Here is a 16,730-nt window from a genome sequence, read left to right as displayed (position 1 = left end):
TCATATTGAATTCAAGTCGTTAAAGCACAAAGTATATCAAAAGAAAATAAAAGGAGCATAATATTAAAAAATGTATGGATTAGAGATGGTTTACACTAATATAGCCAAACAAAAATTATTATTAGTTAAATTAACAATTTTTAATCCAATTTTTGAATATATAATTATATTAAATATTTTTAAAAAAAATATATCTACAATAATTTCGTCTTAGTCTACTCAAGCCATATCTTATATACTATTGATCGAGGCCGTACCCGAATCAAATAAACATTAAAAATGCAGTATCTAGGAAGTGATCCTAGGTCGTCTCCCAACGAGCAATGATCAACCAAACGTTCATAACAGATAGTAATAAAACAGTAACGAATTGGGGGGTTGTTTGTTTTTGTAAATTAAACAGCAAGTAAATTTGAATTAGAAAACAATAGAATTAAAACATGTTTCCCCTTGATTCACAAGCAAGTCTCTTATTCTAGGTTACGAGAATTTATCCTTAATCAGTTCAACCACTTAATCCAACCCTAAATTAAATTACTAAGCGAAAATTAACATAAAGCTGTCATTATGTGATTAAACAACACATACACCAATTAATCATGAACAAAACTGATCATTAAGCATGAATGTAAATTAAGCGCAGAGACAATTAATCAAGCACTAAGCATGCATGGATTAATAGCAACACATACAAATTAATTGGTGAAATGGAAAAACTGATATGTATTCAATAGTAATAACAAAACATCAAAGGGAGTTGTGCTTGATCCTCAAGAGAAAATAATGTTGGAGACTTAACCTTCCATTAATCAGTAGAAATGAAACTGTAGATTGAAGTCGAAACGAAATTGCAGAAAACGAATTTTATTCTATGTGAACAGTGTGAATGAACAGTAATAAAAATTGGAATTCTAAAATCCTAGAATTATTTTCCTCTCGGAAAAAAAACTCCATAAACTAAAACCTTGGTGTTGTTATATAGATCCTCAGCCCCAAAGCTCACAAATCTATTTTAAGTCCAAACCCATAAACGAAATAAAATAAAATCTGGACAACATAATATAAGATTGGATGAAATAAAACCTAGATGGAATAAAATCTGGATAAAATAAAATCTCGATAGAATAAAATCTGGATAAGATAAGATTTGATAAAATAAAGTTATTATTATTATTATTATTATTATTATTATTATTATTATTATTATTATTATTATTATTATTGTTAGTTAAACAAGCCGGTTTATCAAGCTTAACAAGCTTTTTTTATAGTTTGAGCTTGGCCTTTTTATCTAAAAAGGCTTTTTAAAAAGCTTGAGTTTGGCCTTTATAGTAAACAAGCCGAGTCGAGCCAAGCCTTACATAGACCGAGCCAAAGGCTCTCGACAAGCAGCTCGGCTCATTTCCACCCCTATTCATTATTCCTCATTGATAATTATGTTACGTCATTTTATTGCACCACACACACTTCATTTCTTCAAACTTAAGGCCCCTTATTAATTCTGTTGCTTCCACTCTTACGTTTTTTTTTTCAAACAATTAATCCAACTTGAATTATTGAGAATGTGTTTGAATATTTGAGAATGTGTTTTTTGGTTGTAGGTACTAGCTTGACACAAAAACTTAGGAAGTAAATTCTTGTTTTACAAACATCGGACTTCAATCTAGACTGTTGTGTTTGGTTTGCCACTACTCTGATCCCACTCGTAGCTATTGTTATTGACCGTATTTTTGAGGTATGTATTTCTTTGACTCACATCAATGATAATTACATGGTTCTTTATATATGAATTTTGTATTATATAAGCAGTTATGTGCATTGTGAGTGAACCTTAGTTTCCCGTTTGAGATTCTATACAACGATTAATATGGAAAGTTTGCATTAATCGATATATTGAATCTTGAATTGTCTGTTTGGACAGTTTGGGAATACTCATTTTTTATAGTAGATTAATACGTATAGGTTAATTGCCTTTTGTTAAATTTGTCAACATTTCGGTATAGTTCATTTCACTTTTTTCTCTAAGTGCATAGTTGAATACGGTGGATGATGACATGCCACCGCTTTCATCTCGTGTACTTGGGGACTCAGGCAAAATGCTGCCAAAATTTCGAAAAATTTAAAAAAAGAAAATTAACTTGTAGTATTGAATCTACTATAAAAAAAAGTCTTCCTGAATGGGATAGGGTCACACCTTTAATGAAAAAAGTGAGGTTTACATGCATGTTAGATAACTTGATAAAGTCTTACAGCAAAGGGAAAACATGGATCGAAATTGGATGAAAGCATCACGCATTAGTGACGAGTATGGGAATGGGGTTGAACAATTCCTCCAATTTTCTGAACTGAATGCACCATGTTTGTGTTGAAAATTTTTCTGTCCATGTGTGAAATGTGGAAATGGGAGACACCAGTTGATAAATGACATAAGATCACATCTAATATGTCACGAGATCATTCCGAATTACACAAAATGGATATGACATGGGGAATTGCCAGACAAGCCATCAGTCTCTCACACTGAGTCAGTCAATGTAGACATGGGATAGAAGACATGATTCATGACCTAGGACAGGACGAATTTCAGCAAGCATATGCACCTTTCTATGAGAAAACAAAGAATGATTCAAAGAAGCCTTTGTATTCTGGGTGCACAACTTTCACAAGGTTGTCAGCGATGTTAGCTTTGGTCAACTTGAAGGTACGATTTGGCTGAAGTGACAAGAGCTTTACTGAATTGCTTGTGTTATTGAAAAAATTGCTTCCTCAAGATAACACATTGCCGAAGAATCAATATAAGGCGAAGAAGATATTATGTCCAATGGGAATGGAGTACTTGAAAATCCATGCATGTCCAAATGATTGCATATTGTATAGAAATTAGTTTGCAGAAATACGCAATTGCCCAACATGTGGTGTATCGCGCTACAAGGTCAATAATGAAGAATGCAGTGATGATGCAACCACAAACAATAGTCTTCCAACATGTGGTATCTTCCAATAATACCAAGGTTTAAGCGATTTTTTGCTAATGGACATGATGCAAACAATTGATGTGGCATGTAGAAGGTAGAAAAAGTGATGGATTGCTCTGACACCCGGCTGATAGTCCGCAATGGAAGACATTATTTTGGGAATGAGCCAAGAAATCTAAGGATTGGTCTTGCTTCGGATGGAATGAATCCATTTAGTAACTTAAGCACCAATCACAGTTCATAGTCTGTTTTGCTAATGATTTACAACTTCCCTCCTTGATTGTGCATGAAGCAAAAGTACATAATGCTTTGCATGATGATAGTGGCTCCAAGACAGCCAGGGAATGATATTGAGGTCTATTTGATTTCGTTGATCGAAGACTTGACAAAATTGTGGGAAGATGGGGTAGATGTGTGGCATGGGAATCTGCAGCAGACCTTTAGGTTGCGTGCAATGGTTTTTTGCACCCTTAATGACTATCCAACATATGGAAATTTAAGTGGTTATAGTGTCAAAGGCCATCATACATGTCCTATATGTGAGAAAAATATGAGCTTCTTCCAACTAAAACATGGAAAGAAGATAGTATACACAAGGCACCGAAGATTTCTCAAACATTATCATCCATATCGACAATTGAAGAAAGCTTTTAATGGATCTCAGGAAAATGAAACTATGCCTAAACCATTACATGGCAAAGAAGTTTATGATTGTGTGAAGGACATCATAACTATCTTTGGGAAGACATAAAAAAAAAAACTGCAACTAAGACAAACATATGGAAGAAAAGGTCCATATTCTTTGATCATCTATACTGGTCTGATCTTGATGTTAGACGTTGTATAAACGTGATGCACATGGAGAAAAATGTTTGTGATAGTTTAATTTGCACCCTTCTTAACATTAAAGGCAAGACAAAGGATGATTTGAAGTGTCGTCAAGACTTGGTTGAGATGGGTATACAAGAGCAGTTTCATCCAATATCACAAGGTTCGCGAACGTATCTACCCCCGGCATGTCACCCAATGTCAACAAATGAGAAAAGGAGTTTTTGTCATTGCCTGCGTAATTTCAAAGTCCCACAATGATACTCTTCAAATATCAAGAGCATTGTATCCATCAATGATATAAAATTGGTTGGCTTGAAATCTCATGATTGTCATTTATTAATGCAACAACTATTGCCTGTAGCGATTCGGGAAATCCTGCCTAACAAAGTTCGGGTTGTCATAACTTGTCTATGCTTTGTTTTTAATGTTATATGTAGCAAAGTCATTGACCCTGGAAGATTGGATGAATTGGAGAACGAGGCTGCCCTTGTCCTTTGTCAAATGGAGATGTATTTTCCTCCATCATTTTTTGACATAATGGTTCACTTAATTGTTCATCTAGTGAGGGAGATCCAGTTGTGTGGTCCTGTTTTTTTACGGTGAATGTATCCAGTTAAGCGATACATGAAGGTGTTAAAGGGGTATACCGAGAATCAACACCGATCAGAAGCTTCGATTGTCGAAAGGTATGTTGCTGAAGAATGTATCAAGTTTTGTTGCCACTACATTGAAGGTGGTAAATCTGTCGGGCTTCCTAAAATTCGTCATGGTCGAACACCAGGGGGTAAGGGTACACGAGGATACAATGTTGTCACAATGACTTGGCACGAGGTCTCACAAGCGCATCTATATATATTAAACAATACAACAGAGGTCATTCCATACATAGATGCTCACAAAAAAAAAAACTCACAGCAATGAACCCAAAAATGAACATGATGAGGGTTTTGCAAGAGCACAATAGAACTTTCATTAACTGGTTTAGAGAAAAAATATTTGTTGATGATAGTGCTTCCAAAACATTAAGATTGTTAGCTGTTGGGCTAAATCTGAATGTACCAACTTGGAAAGGGTATGATATCAACAATTATTCCTTCTACACCAAGTCCCAAGATGACAAAAGCTCGATGAAAAATAGTGGTGTGACTATTGATGCCAATTCTGATCACTTTTGTAGTGCATCAGACAACAATCCAATTCGAGCATCCATGCCTTACTTTGGAGTGATTCAACAAATTTGGGAGCTTGATTATAGTGAATTTAGAGTGCTTGTGTTTAAGTGTAAGTGGGTCAATCACAATACCGGTGTCTGTCATGATGAATTGGGATTTACCTTAGTAGACCTAAATAAGGTGCCTTACATGGACGAACCTTTCATTATGGCCCAACAAGTAAGACATGTGTTTTACGTCCAAGATCCTTGCGATTCAAGATATTCAGTGGTTCTATGAGGAAGACCAAGTGGTTTAAATGATGCACATAATGGTTCCACGCTTGACATTTGTGAGATACCATCTTTTTCGACAAGAATTCCTTCTATAATTGAGTCACACTATGTTGATGATGTACACGCAAATCGTAATGATCATGATGAAGGACTATGGGAGAACATTGTGACGTAACTGAATCCTATGAAAGTAATGTAAAAAGATTATTCCTTTTTTGTTTTGTAATTTATTAATTATCATATTTCCATTGACCTAAGTATATGGTATTTGTAAGTCCTTGTTGTTAACATATTTGTTTTATTTTCATAGGGTCATGGGAACACCACCACCTTCCCCTCCGCAGTAAGATGTTCAGTCAAAGGCTATGTCTAGGAATACTAGACAATCCACATGGCTAAGGAGGTTGACTTTAAGAACCTTGGATCAGCCCAGACCAACTGTAAACGTTGATGATGCAACTGACCGAGGATCGGGCCCACATAAAGACAAATTTCACAGCTATGTAGGGGTCATAGCTAGAGAAAAAATTCCAATTATACATAACAATGGGATGACATTTTGTTAAGTGACGTTAACATTGAGTAGTATTTTGTTTATCTGGTAAAAAAAGTTGAAAGCTTTGAAATTATGCAAGTATTACAAAACAATTTGTTATGTAGGCGAAATTTGATATCCCATAAGTGCCGAATGCAAAGAAAAAAGGTCATGTCCATTGTGGCCACTAGATGGAGGCAATTTAAATCATCCTTCACCACTAAATTTGTATTTGCTAAGTCTGATGGGCAACATAAACATGATCCCTCGGTAAAATATGGCCTAGATCCATAAACTTGGGAGGAATTTGCCGTAAGCCGCAAAACCCCTAACTGGCAGGTTAGATGTTCATGTGTTTGATTTTTAGTGTGTATTTCTCATTGTAAAGGCAATTTAATTTGTTTTATTCGAATAATATATGCTACATGACAGGGAATCAGGAAGAAGATGTAGGAAATCCAAAAATACAATGACTGTCCCCATTTACTTTCTCGTGGGGGGTATGATTTGCTTGAAAAGAAGCTATTAGATAAGAAAATGAAAAAAAGACAACATGATGCAATGATGAATGAGAATACACCACAGATTGAGGACCCCCCATCTCCTATTGAAAGACATGCTAAGTGGAAGTTGGCACGCACAAAGTGATATGGGCAAATGACATCTCAAGTGACACATAAATATTTGATAAAATTGTGGGTTGTTATTCACTTTTTATTACAATTATTTTAATTTTGGATTAATTGTTTGTTTGTGTTTTACATATAATTACTATTACTTGTTATTTTATCAATAATTATACCTAACTTGATGATTGTTAATTTTGTGCTTCATGAAGGACTCGTTGGAAGAACAGACGACACAGGGTACGTTTATCCCCCATGGTCGTGACGACATACTTAACACTACCATTGGGCGACCGGATCATGGAGGTCGTGTTTATGCAGTGGGTTCTGGGGTCGCAATAAGTCAATACTATAGAAGGACATCACATGCCTCCAATAGCTCATCCACATCCATCACCCAACAATAGTTGGCTAAAATCATAGGAAGCCTAAAGGAAGAGTGGAGAAATGAGATTAAGGAAGAAGTCAGGAATGAGATTGGAGAAGAAAATAAATGAAGTCTAGAGATATTGAAACAGGAGTTGAAGGAGGCCATCATAATTGAGATGTCCCAAAGGGGATCGCAGTTCCAGCACCTATTGAGGCAAATATACATGTGTTAGGTGCACGCGTGAGTACAAAGGGGAGCAATGATGAAACTGTTGTGAACCCATCTGGGGAAGAACATGTTGCTCATGTGATACCGACTATGGGGTTGTATGTCCAACGTGAACATTCTACAAAGTTGGTGACCTTGGGAAAAATAGATGAGGGAGGCTCTACCATACACAACGTGTTGTATGCAGATGATGTCGTAAAGGTTAGTGTTGAAAAAGTTATTGACGGTGAAGCTGAAGTCCCGTTGCCGACATCCAAAATTCAGTATGTCAGGCAGGCCCTTGACATATTCATTGCATGGCCAACACCTCTTGTAAAACTGGTATCAGATGAGGTATTTTAGTTTTGTTGTATTCCAAATTAATACATTCATGCATATATATAAATTACTTATTAACATTAGTTTAATTATTCTTTTTTTTCATAATATAGGATTCAACCATTACTCCAAATAAAGTGACTCAAGCTGTTCAACGGGTGAATGATGTTGCTGTAGATCACCCCTTGCGTGAGTTGAATAAGAGCCTGGTTGACATTTATGAGAAGCATGTTCAGTTGGTGTGGGATGTTAGTAGATTTGGGATTCCAAATGTAGATGCATCCTTGTTCTTAACATATGCTGATGTGAACAAAATAATATTAGGCGACAAATGTTTGAACATAGCTATACTACAGTTGTGGATCATGTAAGTAAAATTCATGCCATTGACTATTAAATCCATATTGGTGCGCTATATACATGATGTTAACTTATTTTTTAAAATGTGCAAAATAGGTATATGGATGAGTGGAGTTATAGCTTGGGTCATGGTTTGGTGTATAGATTCCTTGAGCCTCAGTCAATGCACAATGCAAAGGATAAATGAGGGCAATGTCAAGATTACATCGAAAAATGGCTTAAGGAATCGCACTGAGAGGTGTACCTAGGAGTTTATCTAAATCAACAAGTAAAATATATTTATGGTATCCATGTAAAGAATGTTTGTGTTATTCATACATAATTGTTGTGTCAATTGCAGGGCCCATTGGCAGTTGGTTGGTTTGTGTCCTACAAACAATGTTGTTGTGTGGTTTTGTTCATTGCGTAAAAAGTTTGATGTTCATATAAAAGTTGCAATTAACAAGTTAAGTAATATATTTTAAATAGTTCAATGTATTTTAAACATGGATACATAAATAGTGTTGCCCACATTTATATGATATTAATCTTTCAATGCAGTGCATTTAGGACATTAAAAATGACTTCTGACGGGAAAATTGATCAAACTACACCCCAGTGGATTAAAGTGAAGGTTAGTCATACAATTAAAAAATGTTTGCAAATGATAATGTTATTAAACATCTAAATTGTAACATTGAATTATTTTTCCCATTCAATGTAGAGTCACGTTCAAAGCGGAGGCTATGAGTGTGACTATTATGTCATGCATTGGATGTGGAACATAATCAACAGGGAGTTGAAGAATGATTGGACCATGGTAAATTTTCGATCGCCAAAAGATTGACAGGGAATCTTGATGTTTTATTCCTTTTTTAAATGAAAATCTCTAATTACTTAGTGGTTTGGTGATGGCACGCCACTAGACATCGAGACCATGACAACATTACAGAAAAAATGGGTAGCATATTTTTTAAGACTTAGAAGCATCCAATGTAGAAAGCTTTAGATGAGATGTGAACAACAACTTTGGTGTTTTCATGTATTTGTTTAAGTGTTATAAACAACGTTGCTGCTGTAATGACTATTATGTGCGAATAAAAATAGATATTTGTTCATTTCATTTTGGTATGCACCAAAACATTGAGACAATGCATTGTATTTGCAATTGGTTTTTGCGTGGGTAGGATATGTATTTTTTGTGCAACCATGCTGCCCATTTTTGCAGGTGTTTGGAAAGGTGCGGATTTTAGAACTACTCTCTCTTCTCTCTTCTCTCTTCGTACCCCATTGCCCAGAGGCTCTTCGCTATGCGAAGGTATGGGGGAGGGATGTTGTACGCAGCCTTACCCTTGCATATGCAAAGAGACTGTTTCCGGATTCGAACCCATGACCAACAAGTCACCAAGGCACAACTTTACCGCTGCACCAGGGCTCGCCCTCATTTTAGAACTACTAATGATACTAAAATTTTTTGTGTCTACATTATGAGGTATGGAGTCATCATGGGCAAGTGTATTCTTGTAAAGTGAATCAGATACTAAAAAGGTACCTTATAATCATTTTTGCTTGTGTTTCGACTTTGTCATAATTAGAGCCTAAATGTGTTTCTTCATTGGTACTCGAGTCTGCAATGAAATGGGAGGCACTAGTTACATTAGGTGATGTGGAGCATGAGCCAACAATTTCGGACAAGCCTTTCATAACTACAGATCTCGTAGTCACTGGTATTAATGCAACTAATGGTGACCCAATGGCCATTGCTTCCTTTCACTCTCAATTTCAGGATCATATGTGGGAAATGTTTGAATGGACAATGTAAAGGTACAATCATATTTTGAGATATTAGTTAGGGTGACATGAAACGTGAGCTTTGAGCAATGATCCAACATTGATTCCTTTCACTCTCAATTTCCTTTTTTTCTTTTTTCTTTTTTTTGTGAACTATCTTTATGGGTTGTTTAGAAGCACAGCAGGACAAACAAAATTCTGAAAAAGAGTAAAAAACTAGGGAGATAATAACAAATCATCGAGTGATTTACGCAAAGCAGAATTTCTCGATGATGTTGGTCATAAACTTTCTTAGTGCCATATTGAAAAGACTTCTGCTATTTTAAATCCTGTTTCAAGTTGCAAATCACGTATGTTTTTCTGTGTTTTCATATTGCAGGTTGTCCTGGATGCATATGTAATGTCACAAATGAATCAAACTACAGGTCTATGATACTTTACCTTGTTCTGAGTTGTCAAAAAGTTAGATGCAAATGTCAAAAAGTTTCCTTCAGTTCTTTGAATGTGAAAAGGGAAAATACATTGTGTGAATATAAACATTTTTACCAAACTAATTAGTTTAGATCAGATTTTAATCAATTTCGTGATGATTTTCTAGTGCTTGCTTATTAATGTACTTTTATTCATCTTACTATTTTCAGAAATGGCATATACTTTTCATTTCTGTTGTTGATTTCCCATATTAGCTATTGAAGTATGATTTGAATATGTAAATATTACGTCATTCTTGATGTCTTTCAGAGTTTTAGTTGATCTTGCAATTCCATGTGATAGACTGGGCCCTCCAGTATTTCAAGGCATCACTGTTGGTTTTCATCCAAGATCATGGGAACTTGTGAGCAAACTCTACCACTTCCACTTATATGTATTTGTTTGCTTGAAGGATATATGCATATTGCATAACTCCTAGAACTAAATTAGAGGGAACCCCCATTTTAGTCCTCACTAGAATATTGGAAAATCAATTTGCTCCACAATATATAGGGACATCAAAGTGGTGTTCAAATGGTAAGTTTTGGTCATTGAGGTAGTGTGACCGTGATTGAATTGGTACCAGTTAGAGACAAGATTGAAAATATTGCAAGAACTTGATTTTTCTGATCGGTCTCAATGTGGAACCAAATCCAAAGAACATACAATATGACACAAGAATGTCGAGTAATTCCACAGTCTCAGCTTGGCCTCACTTCCCAACTGTACAATACCCCCTCAACCTTCTGTCCCACCTAACTAAAAAACTTCTGTTAGTCGATTATTTACAGTGAAGCTGACCCATTAAGGTTGTGATCCTCTTCAGCTGCCTGTGCCTTCTCACATAGACCTTCCTTGTAGGAGGTCTATTCCTATTATAGCGTTTGGTAGTCAAGTTCGAACAGAACAGAACAAAACTTATAGGTTGTTGTATACTTGTATTTTTAAAATATAACAAGACAGAACATTGAAATTAAAAAGTGAGACAATTTGGTTCTATTAAAAAGGGTAGAACCAGGAAGAATTGAACAAACCCATTTTGTTGTTCATCTTTTATCATCAAGTGTTCTTTGTCTCTCTTTCTTGGTCACACCCCAATTCCTCTTTATCACATTCTGGCATGCCACCCCCCTTTTACCATCACATTTTCTCATTTCCCATTAATTGTCTTTTGAATTAATAATTTGTTTCTCATTCTCCTATATGTTGTCATCTCCATTTTCTATTATAGTTTTCTGATTTGTTTTCATGTTTCACATTTTCCTATGTATTGCTTCTAATATTATTTTAATAACTAACAATATTTTGTGACATGTTGGTTGATTAATAACATGACATTTTCATAATACTTTATATATTATTTTTATGAATTCACAAGTTTTATTTGTCAATTTTTTTTTCATTAAATGTTTAATAATTTTTGAATGAACTAAAAAATATTAATAATTTTTTCAATTATATAATAATTATCATAGAATGATGTATGACAAAAGATCCCATTTACAACCAAAAGACTGGTATGTGTGTAATTGAAGTTCATATTCTGTTTTCTTTAATAAGTGTCAAAGGCAAAATAGAACACATGGTCTTGTTCAATTTTGAAGTTACCAAACACATTATGCAGGACATTATTGTCTTTTGTTCTATTATGTTATGTTTTATGCTGTTTGCCAATAGCCAGTCAAACACAACTTGAATAATTTAAATTTAGTCCTAGTAAACAGTAGCTTTTAGACTTTATTTTTTTAAGAATAAGAACTTTTAGGGTGTTTTGATATTAAAAATCATCCAAGGACCAAATTAATGTAATACCAAAATGAAGTGTAGATTTATGGTACTAAATTTAGTATTATAATACTAAATTTACTATTAAATTGAATTATAATACTAAATTTACTTTTTATGAAATTGTAGGTTTATAATGGCATGACCCAAATTGGTTTTGAGAAACCCCACCATGATTTTAGGTCAGGGTTGTTGCTGTTGTTGCTTCTTTTAGTTAATCATTGGCATTTTATTTTCTGTTGCCAGTTGTTTCACTTACCCAAGCTTTCCTTCAATTATTACAAATATGTTATGCTTGTTCTTTACAGCTTTCATATAGGGCAAACTCAGGTAGTTTTGTTTATGACTGCAGTTGCTTCACTTTCTTCCCTAGTTCAAAAGCCTAGTTTAAAGGTACATTTAGTCTCTGGGGAACTGTTTTTGGCTTTCCTTAAGGTACTGGGGGCATGACCATTGTTGACTGCTGCTAATTAGGTACTTCCAGATAAGGGCCTTGAAGTTGGATTGTCGGGGTCTGCTGCCAAAGGGAAGCCTCCTATAATGTTGTCACCCTCAATGTTGATTGTTGATTGGAGATGTATGGTCCCACTTATTTTAGGATCATCAATGTTCTGTGCTGAGTTTTCTTTGTTAAAGTTTAATGTTTCAACTCTTTTCCAGGTGAGGTGGTCCGTAATACCCCATATGAAGTTAATATCACAATCCCTGTTGAGGGTTATGAGCCAATTGAATTTGTGATTACAAAAACATGTGTTAATGATACTAACTCACCTAGAAGATTTAGAATCTACTATTATTCCTATTAGCTATTATTCCTCTTCTTTTTACCTTTTTACTATTATAAGTTTGTGTAGGAATGATTTTTTATTTCACTGCAAAAAATGCCAAAATTGAGGCACTTGTAACTTCTATGGATGCTGTTTGGTTTGTTAAAGATCAACACTAGAAGCTTCATATGATACCTAAGTAGAAACAAGTTGAGTGGTTTTTATATATATCCATGTGGGCTTTATTCATTGATTTGATAACTAAGCAGAAACATTCCTTTCAATGCATTTTAATAGTGTTATCAGGTGTTTGAGAAGCTTAGACCAACCTTATTTGATTTTATAAAGAGAAATAAATACTGCCCATTCCCTATGGATGTTATTTGGTAATTTGGAAGTCAGATTTTGGAATCTATAACATGTCTGTGGATTATTCTTGGCCTTTAGTTTATTTCGCATGTTCCATTCTTATAAGTCTCTTGGTTACAAATGAAACCATGGCTTTTTCCTTGGCCTGCTTTCTTTGTCCAGGGATGCAGTGAATGTTGGTTGTGTCTGCTTATTGTAACTTGTTTCTTGTTCTTTATCATATTCAAATATGCATGAACTATGCTTAATCCTTATTAATCCTAAGGCAATAGAAAATATACTTGTTGTTCCTCTGAATATGTAAAGCTCACTAGCTATAAGGTATATTCTATTTTTGGATCCCCACATAATAATGTTTGTAGACTCAATTATAATATATTTAAGGGAAAAGATTGGATTGGTATAGAGAGTTTCCTCAGATGAAACACAATTCATCAAGTGCTTGCCCAAGTCTAGTGCTATTAAGCTGATTGATTTTGGTAGTACTACATATGATAATTAGAATCATAGCTCCATTGTGTCTACAAGGCATTATAGAGCCCTGACATTATTCTAGGTAATTAAGTATAGTTTTGGCTGCCAAGAATGTTTACTTGTTTTTCTATTGCCATGTGTAATTGTGTAACATAGAAAATATATGGTGCTTGGGAACGAAAAGTTATGGATGATGACTAGGAGAAGTATTTCAACTGGCCAAAAATGTTATCAATAGCTTTCAGCACTTCTCTGCACAAACTTTTCAGGACTACATGTTTTATTTTAACTTTGTATTATCATGGACTTTTGCAATGTATTGGAATGCCTGAGTCGTAGCATATTTCTTTTTTATTTCATCATGTTGTGTACTTTATTGTTTATTATTTTTACATTATTTTGGTGGCCCTTTTGTTTCCCTTATACTTTTATCATTTTCTACCTTTTTCTTTAAGGAGATTGCTCATTATGACTCAGACATACTGTGTTGCAATGTATTGGCATGTGTGAGCACCTAAATTTTATCCTATGACACCTTCATACTGTGTTTGATTTGTTTTTGTCACAACTCAACTTTCAAAACACTTATTTTATACTATGATGCATGTAAAATTAATTTACATTCTAAGACGGTGTTGGCGTAAGTACTGTCTTAGAAAGCTACCTTTCGAGGATGGTGCTTATGTAAACATCGTATTAGAAAGCTAGTTTTCTAAGACGGTACTTACAAAAGCAACGTCTTTGAAAGCTAGCTTTCTAATACGCTGATTATGAAAGCAACGCCTTAGAAAACTGGCTTTCTAAGACGGTGCTTACGCTAACACTATCTTAGCAAGCTAGCTTTCGAGGACGGTCATTATCTTTAGCACCGGCTTCGAAAGTTACCTTTCTAAGTCGATGCTTACGTCAGCACTGTCTTAGAAGGTACCTTTTTTAAAAGACGGTGTTTTCTGAACCGTCATCGAAAGTGTTAACTTTCAACGATGTTAGCTTCAAAGACGGTTGACAAGTTGTGGTTTTTTCTAAAATGTTGTTTTCGACCGTCGTAGTTTGTATTTTTTGTGGTAGTGATTAGGCCTAATAGACTTTTTTACAAGTCTAAGTTTAACCTATTTAAGTAAATAGAATTCTTTTAAACTCAAATCTTACCTTTTCGTTAAATAGGCGAGATTATAAGTTCCTATTTAAGGTCTCACCTATACTTCTTTTGAAATGAAATTTTTGAAATAGAGGAATGCGTGAAACAAATGCCCTCCATGGTTCATTCCAACTCCCCTTTTTTTTCTTTTTTTGGCTTTGGATAAAAAATTAACAAACCATTAATAAGGTGTCTGTCAGTCTGTTGTGGTAGCAGCGGACAATTCTGCATGTAATGGGGGCCTAACAAAACATGCTAGGGAATTATTTAACGAAGACATCCATTATTTATGAATTTTTGACATAAATAATACAAATAAATTTATTATTTACTCAAATAATACAAACCTAAATTTTTTTACATGGATGGTATGTTTCATTATTTATGACATTGATTTTTGCGAAATTGATTTCTCACCTTTTTTTCACGTTAATAAAACAATTCTCTAATAACCGATTTTCTAACTTTTTTTTTTCTCGTAACGGTCTTACTACATCAATTTTTCAGGTTTTTTATAATGTAGGTTAGAATGTATTATTTATTTATTTGAGTTTTTTTGGTTTTGTTTATGCAATTTTTTTATTTTGTTTGTTTTTTTATTTTAAAATTAACTATTTTTTATTTTTTGTTTATTTATTTGAGTTTCTTTGGTATTTTATTTTAAAATGTTTTTTTATTTAATTTTTTTTTATTTAAAAACTATCTGTTTGTTTTCTGTTTTTAATTTTTTTAGTTCACTAATTTATATATATTAAATGATAAAAAAAGTAATTTATGTAGAATAACATTTAAGAAAAATGAATATATTTAAATACTTAATATAAATATAATTTAGTTAAATATGAATTAATATACAATAGTATTTTTAAAATAAATAATAAATTCTTAAATGAAACCAGAGGATTTTATTGATGTAAATTATTTTCTCAAATCCTTAGTACATAAACGATAATCCATAAAATTGAACAACATTACACGCCCGAAATAAAATAACATTACACATAAAAAGAAACATAAATGATGAAGTCATTGATGAAACACATTTGATGACATATTGCACGCATGAAACATATACTGCTTCACAAGCGGTCAATTCTCCTTCGGAAACACCTACGTCAAGTATGAAGAACATATGGGTATACAATGCAAATTTGTGATTACCAAAATTATTGGTAACCTAAAATGCAAAAAACATTACCTTCACAACATTGTGCAGTGTAATATTCAAATAACATTTGGAGTGAGAAAGAAAGGGACAAAACGCAACCACCTATAGAGTATACTATTTAATTCAATAAAAACAAACTCTATACGACACAAAAAGTAAGAAATTAACAACAAGAGTAATAAACTTACGTCTCGTAGAACTAGGACAAAACCAACGTGAATGTTTGTCATATATGGGCTACTATCTTGATCTTCTATGATTGTCCATTTCGTGATGGAATCAATAGTCCCCATAGGATCGTGAAATCAAAACTCTCATGAATGAATACCCGAAAAACAACAATGTAATCATTAGAGAGCAAATTAAAGTTGACTACCTTGAGCGTAAGTGTCATGTCACCAAAACCATTGGGGGTACAACTTTTGACAATGATGACTATTAAAGGGACATGACTAAAAGTATATCAATGAACCCTAACATTGTCCCATGAGGTGTGTCATCAAAATTTACCAGTCCTACAATTATATGAATTCAACGATCTATTGGATGTTTAGGTGTATCAAATACAATAAATGTTTAATTGTAGTTGACCTTGTGATAGAACGAAATCTAAAGCATATAACCATGGATTTTTGTTAAATTCACGTTGGGCTACTTGGTGGGTGCGTATTGTGAATTGCTGAGTTGGGAGTGGCACCTTAGATTGTCGATTCATGATGGCAGCTTGTACGGTCCTAACTGGACCAGGAATAGGTCTTGTTGAATTGGAGGATGAATGATTAGTTGGGCGAACAAAGGATGGGAGGTCCGAGTCATCAATGTTGAGAAGCTCCCATGGATTGTTGTCCATTACAAATTAGACTTTGTGAGAAAAATAAATGGTTTGAGGATGATGAGATAGGGTGAGTAGCAGACAAAGGTGTTGAGTTGCAGCTAACCCCCTACTGTATATATAATAGGTAATATATTATTTTCACGTGACTGATACGAACGACTAAGATTGCACTATCAATATAAACTGTTTAGATTGAGTCTTAATTAATTACGATTGATTTGCACTATTTGAAAAAAAATCAATGTTTAGTCTAATCGTCTTGT

The 16,730-nt window shown here is 34.1% G+C and overlaps 1 protein-coding gene across 1 annotated transcript; it reads left to right on the top strand.

Moving 5' to 3' along the window:
- The first annotated feature begins 9,411 nt into the window (after nt 1-9,411).
- LOC112998191 (uncharacterized) lies at nt 9,412-12,772 on the top strand. The gene is made up of 7 exons (XM_041006207.1): nt 9,412-9,493; nt 9,840-9,885; nt 10,202-10,295; nt 11,846-11,898; nt 12,025-12,109; nt 12,191-12,293; nt 12,377-12,772. The coding sequence occupies exons 1-7, from the start codon at nt 9,412-9,414 to the stop codon at nt 12,520-12,522; spliced, it is 609 nt and encodes a 202-aa protein (XP_040862141.1). The 3' UTR covers nt 12,523-12,772.
- The last annotated feature ends 3,958 nt before the right edge of the window (nt 12,773-16,730 follow it).

This window comes from Glycine max, chromosome 10, assembly GCF_000004515.6.
Source record: "Glycine max cultivar Williams 82 chromosome 10, Glycine_max_v4.0, whole genome shotgun sequence".
Lineage (NCBI taxonomy): Eukaryota > Viridiplantae > Streptophyta > Magnoliopsida > Fabales > Fabaceae > Glycine > Glycine max.
Note: the sequence above shows the minus strand (reverse complement) of the source record. Positions and strands in the feature narration are given on the sequence as shown.

Bases quoted from the DNA above. Each gene is read 5' to 3' on its own strand.
- LOC112998191 (XM_041006207.1), top strand. From the start codon at position 9,412: ATGGTGACCCAATGGCCATTGCTTCCTTTCACTCTCAATTTCAGGATC. The intron at 11,899-12,024 runs GTCAGGGTTGTT...TGTTCTTTACAG, and splicing joins AAACCCCACCATGATTTTAG to CTTTCATATAGGGCAAACTC. The intron at 12,294-12,376 runs GTATGGTCCCAC...ACTCTTTTCCAG, and splicing joins GTTGATTGTTGATTGGAGAT to GTGAGGTGGTCCGTAATACC.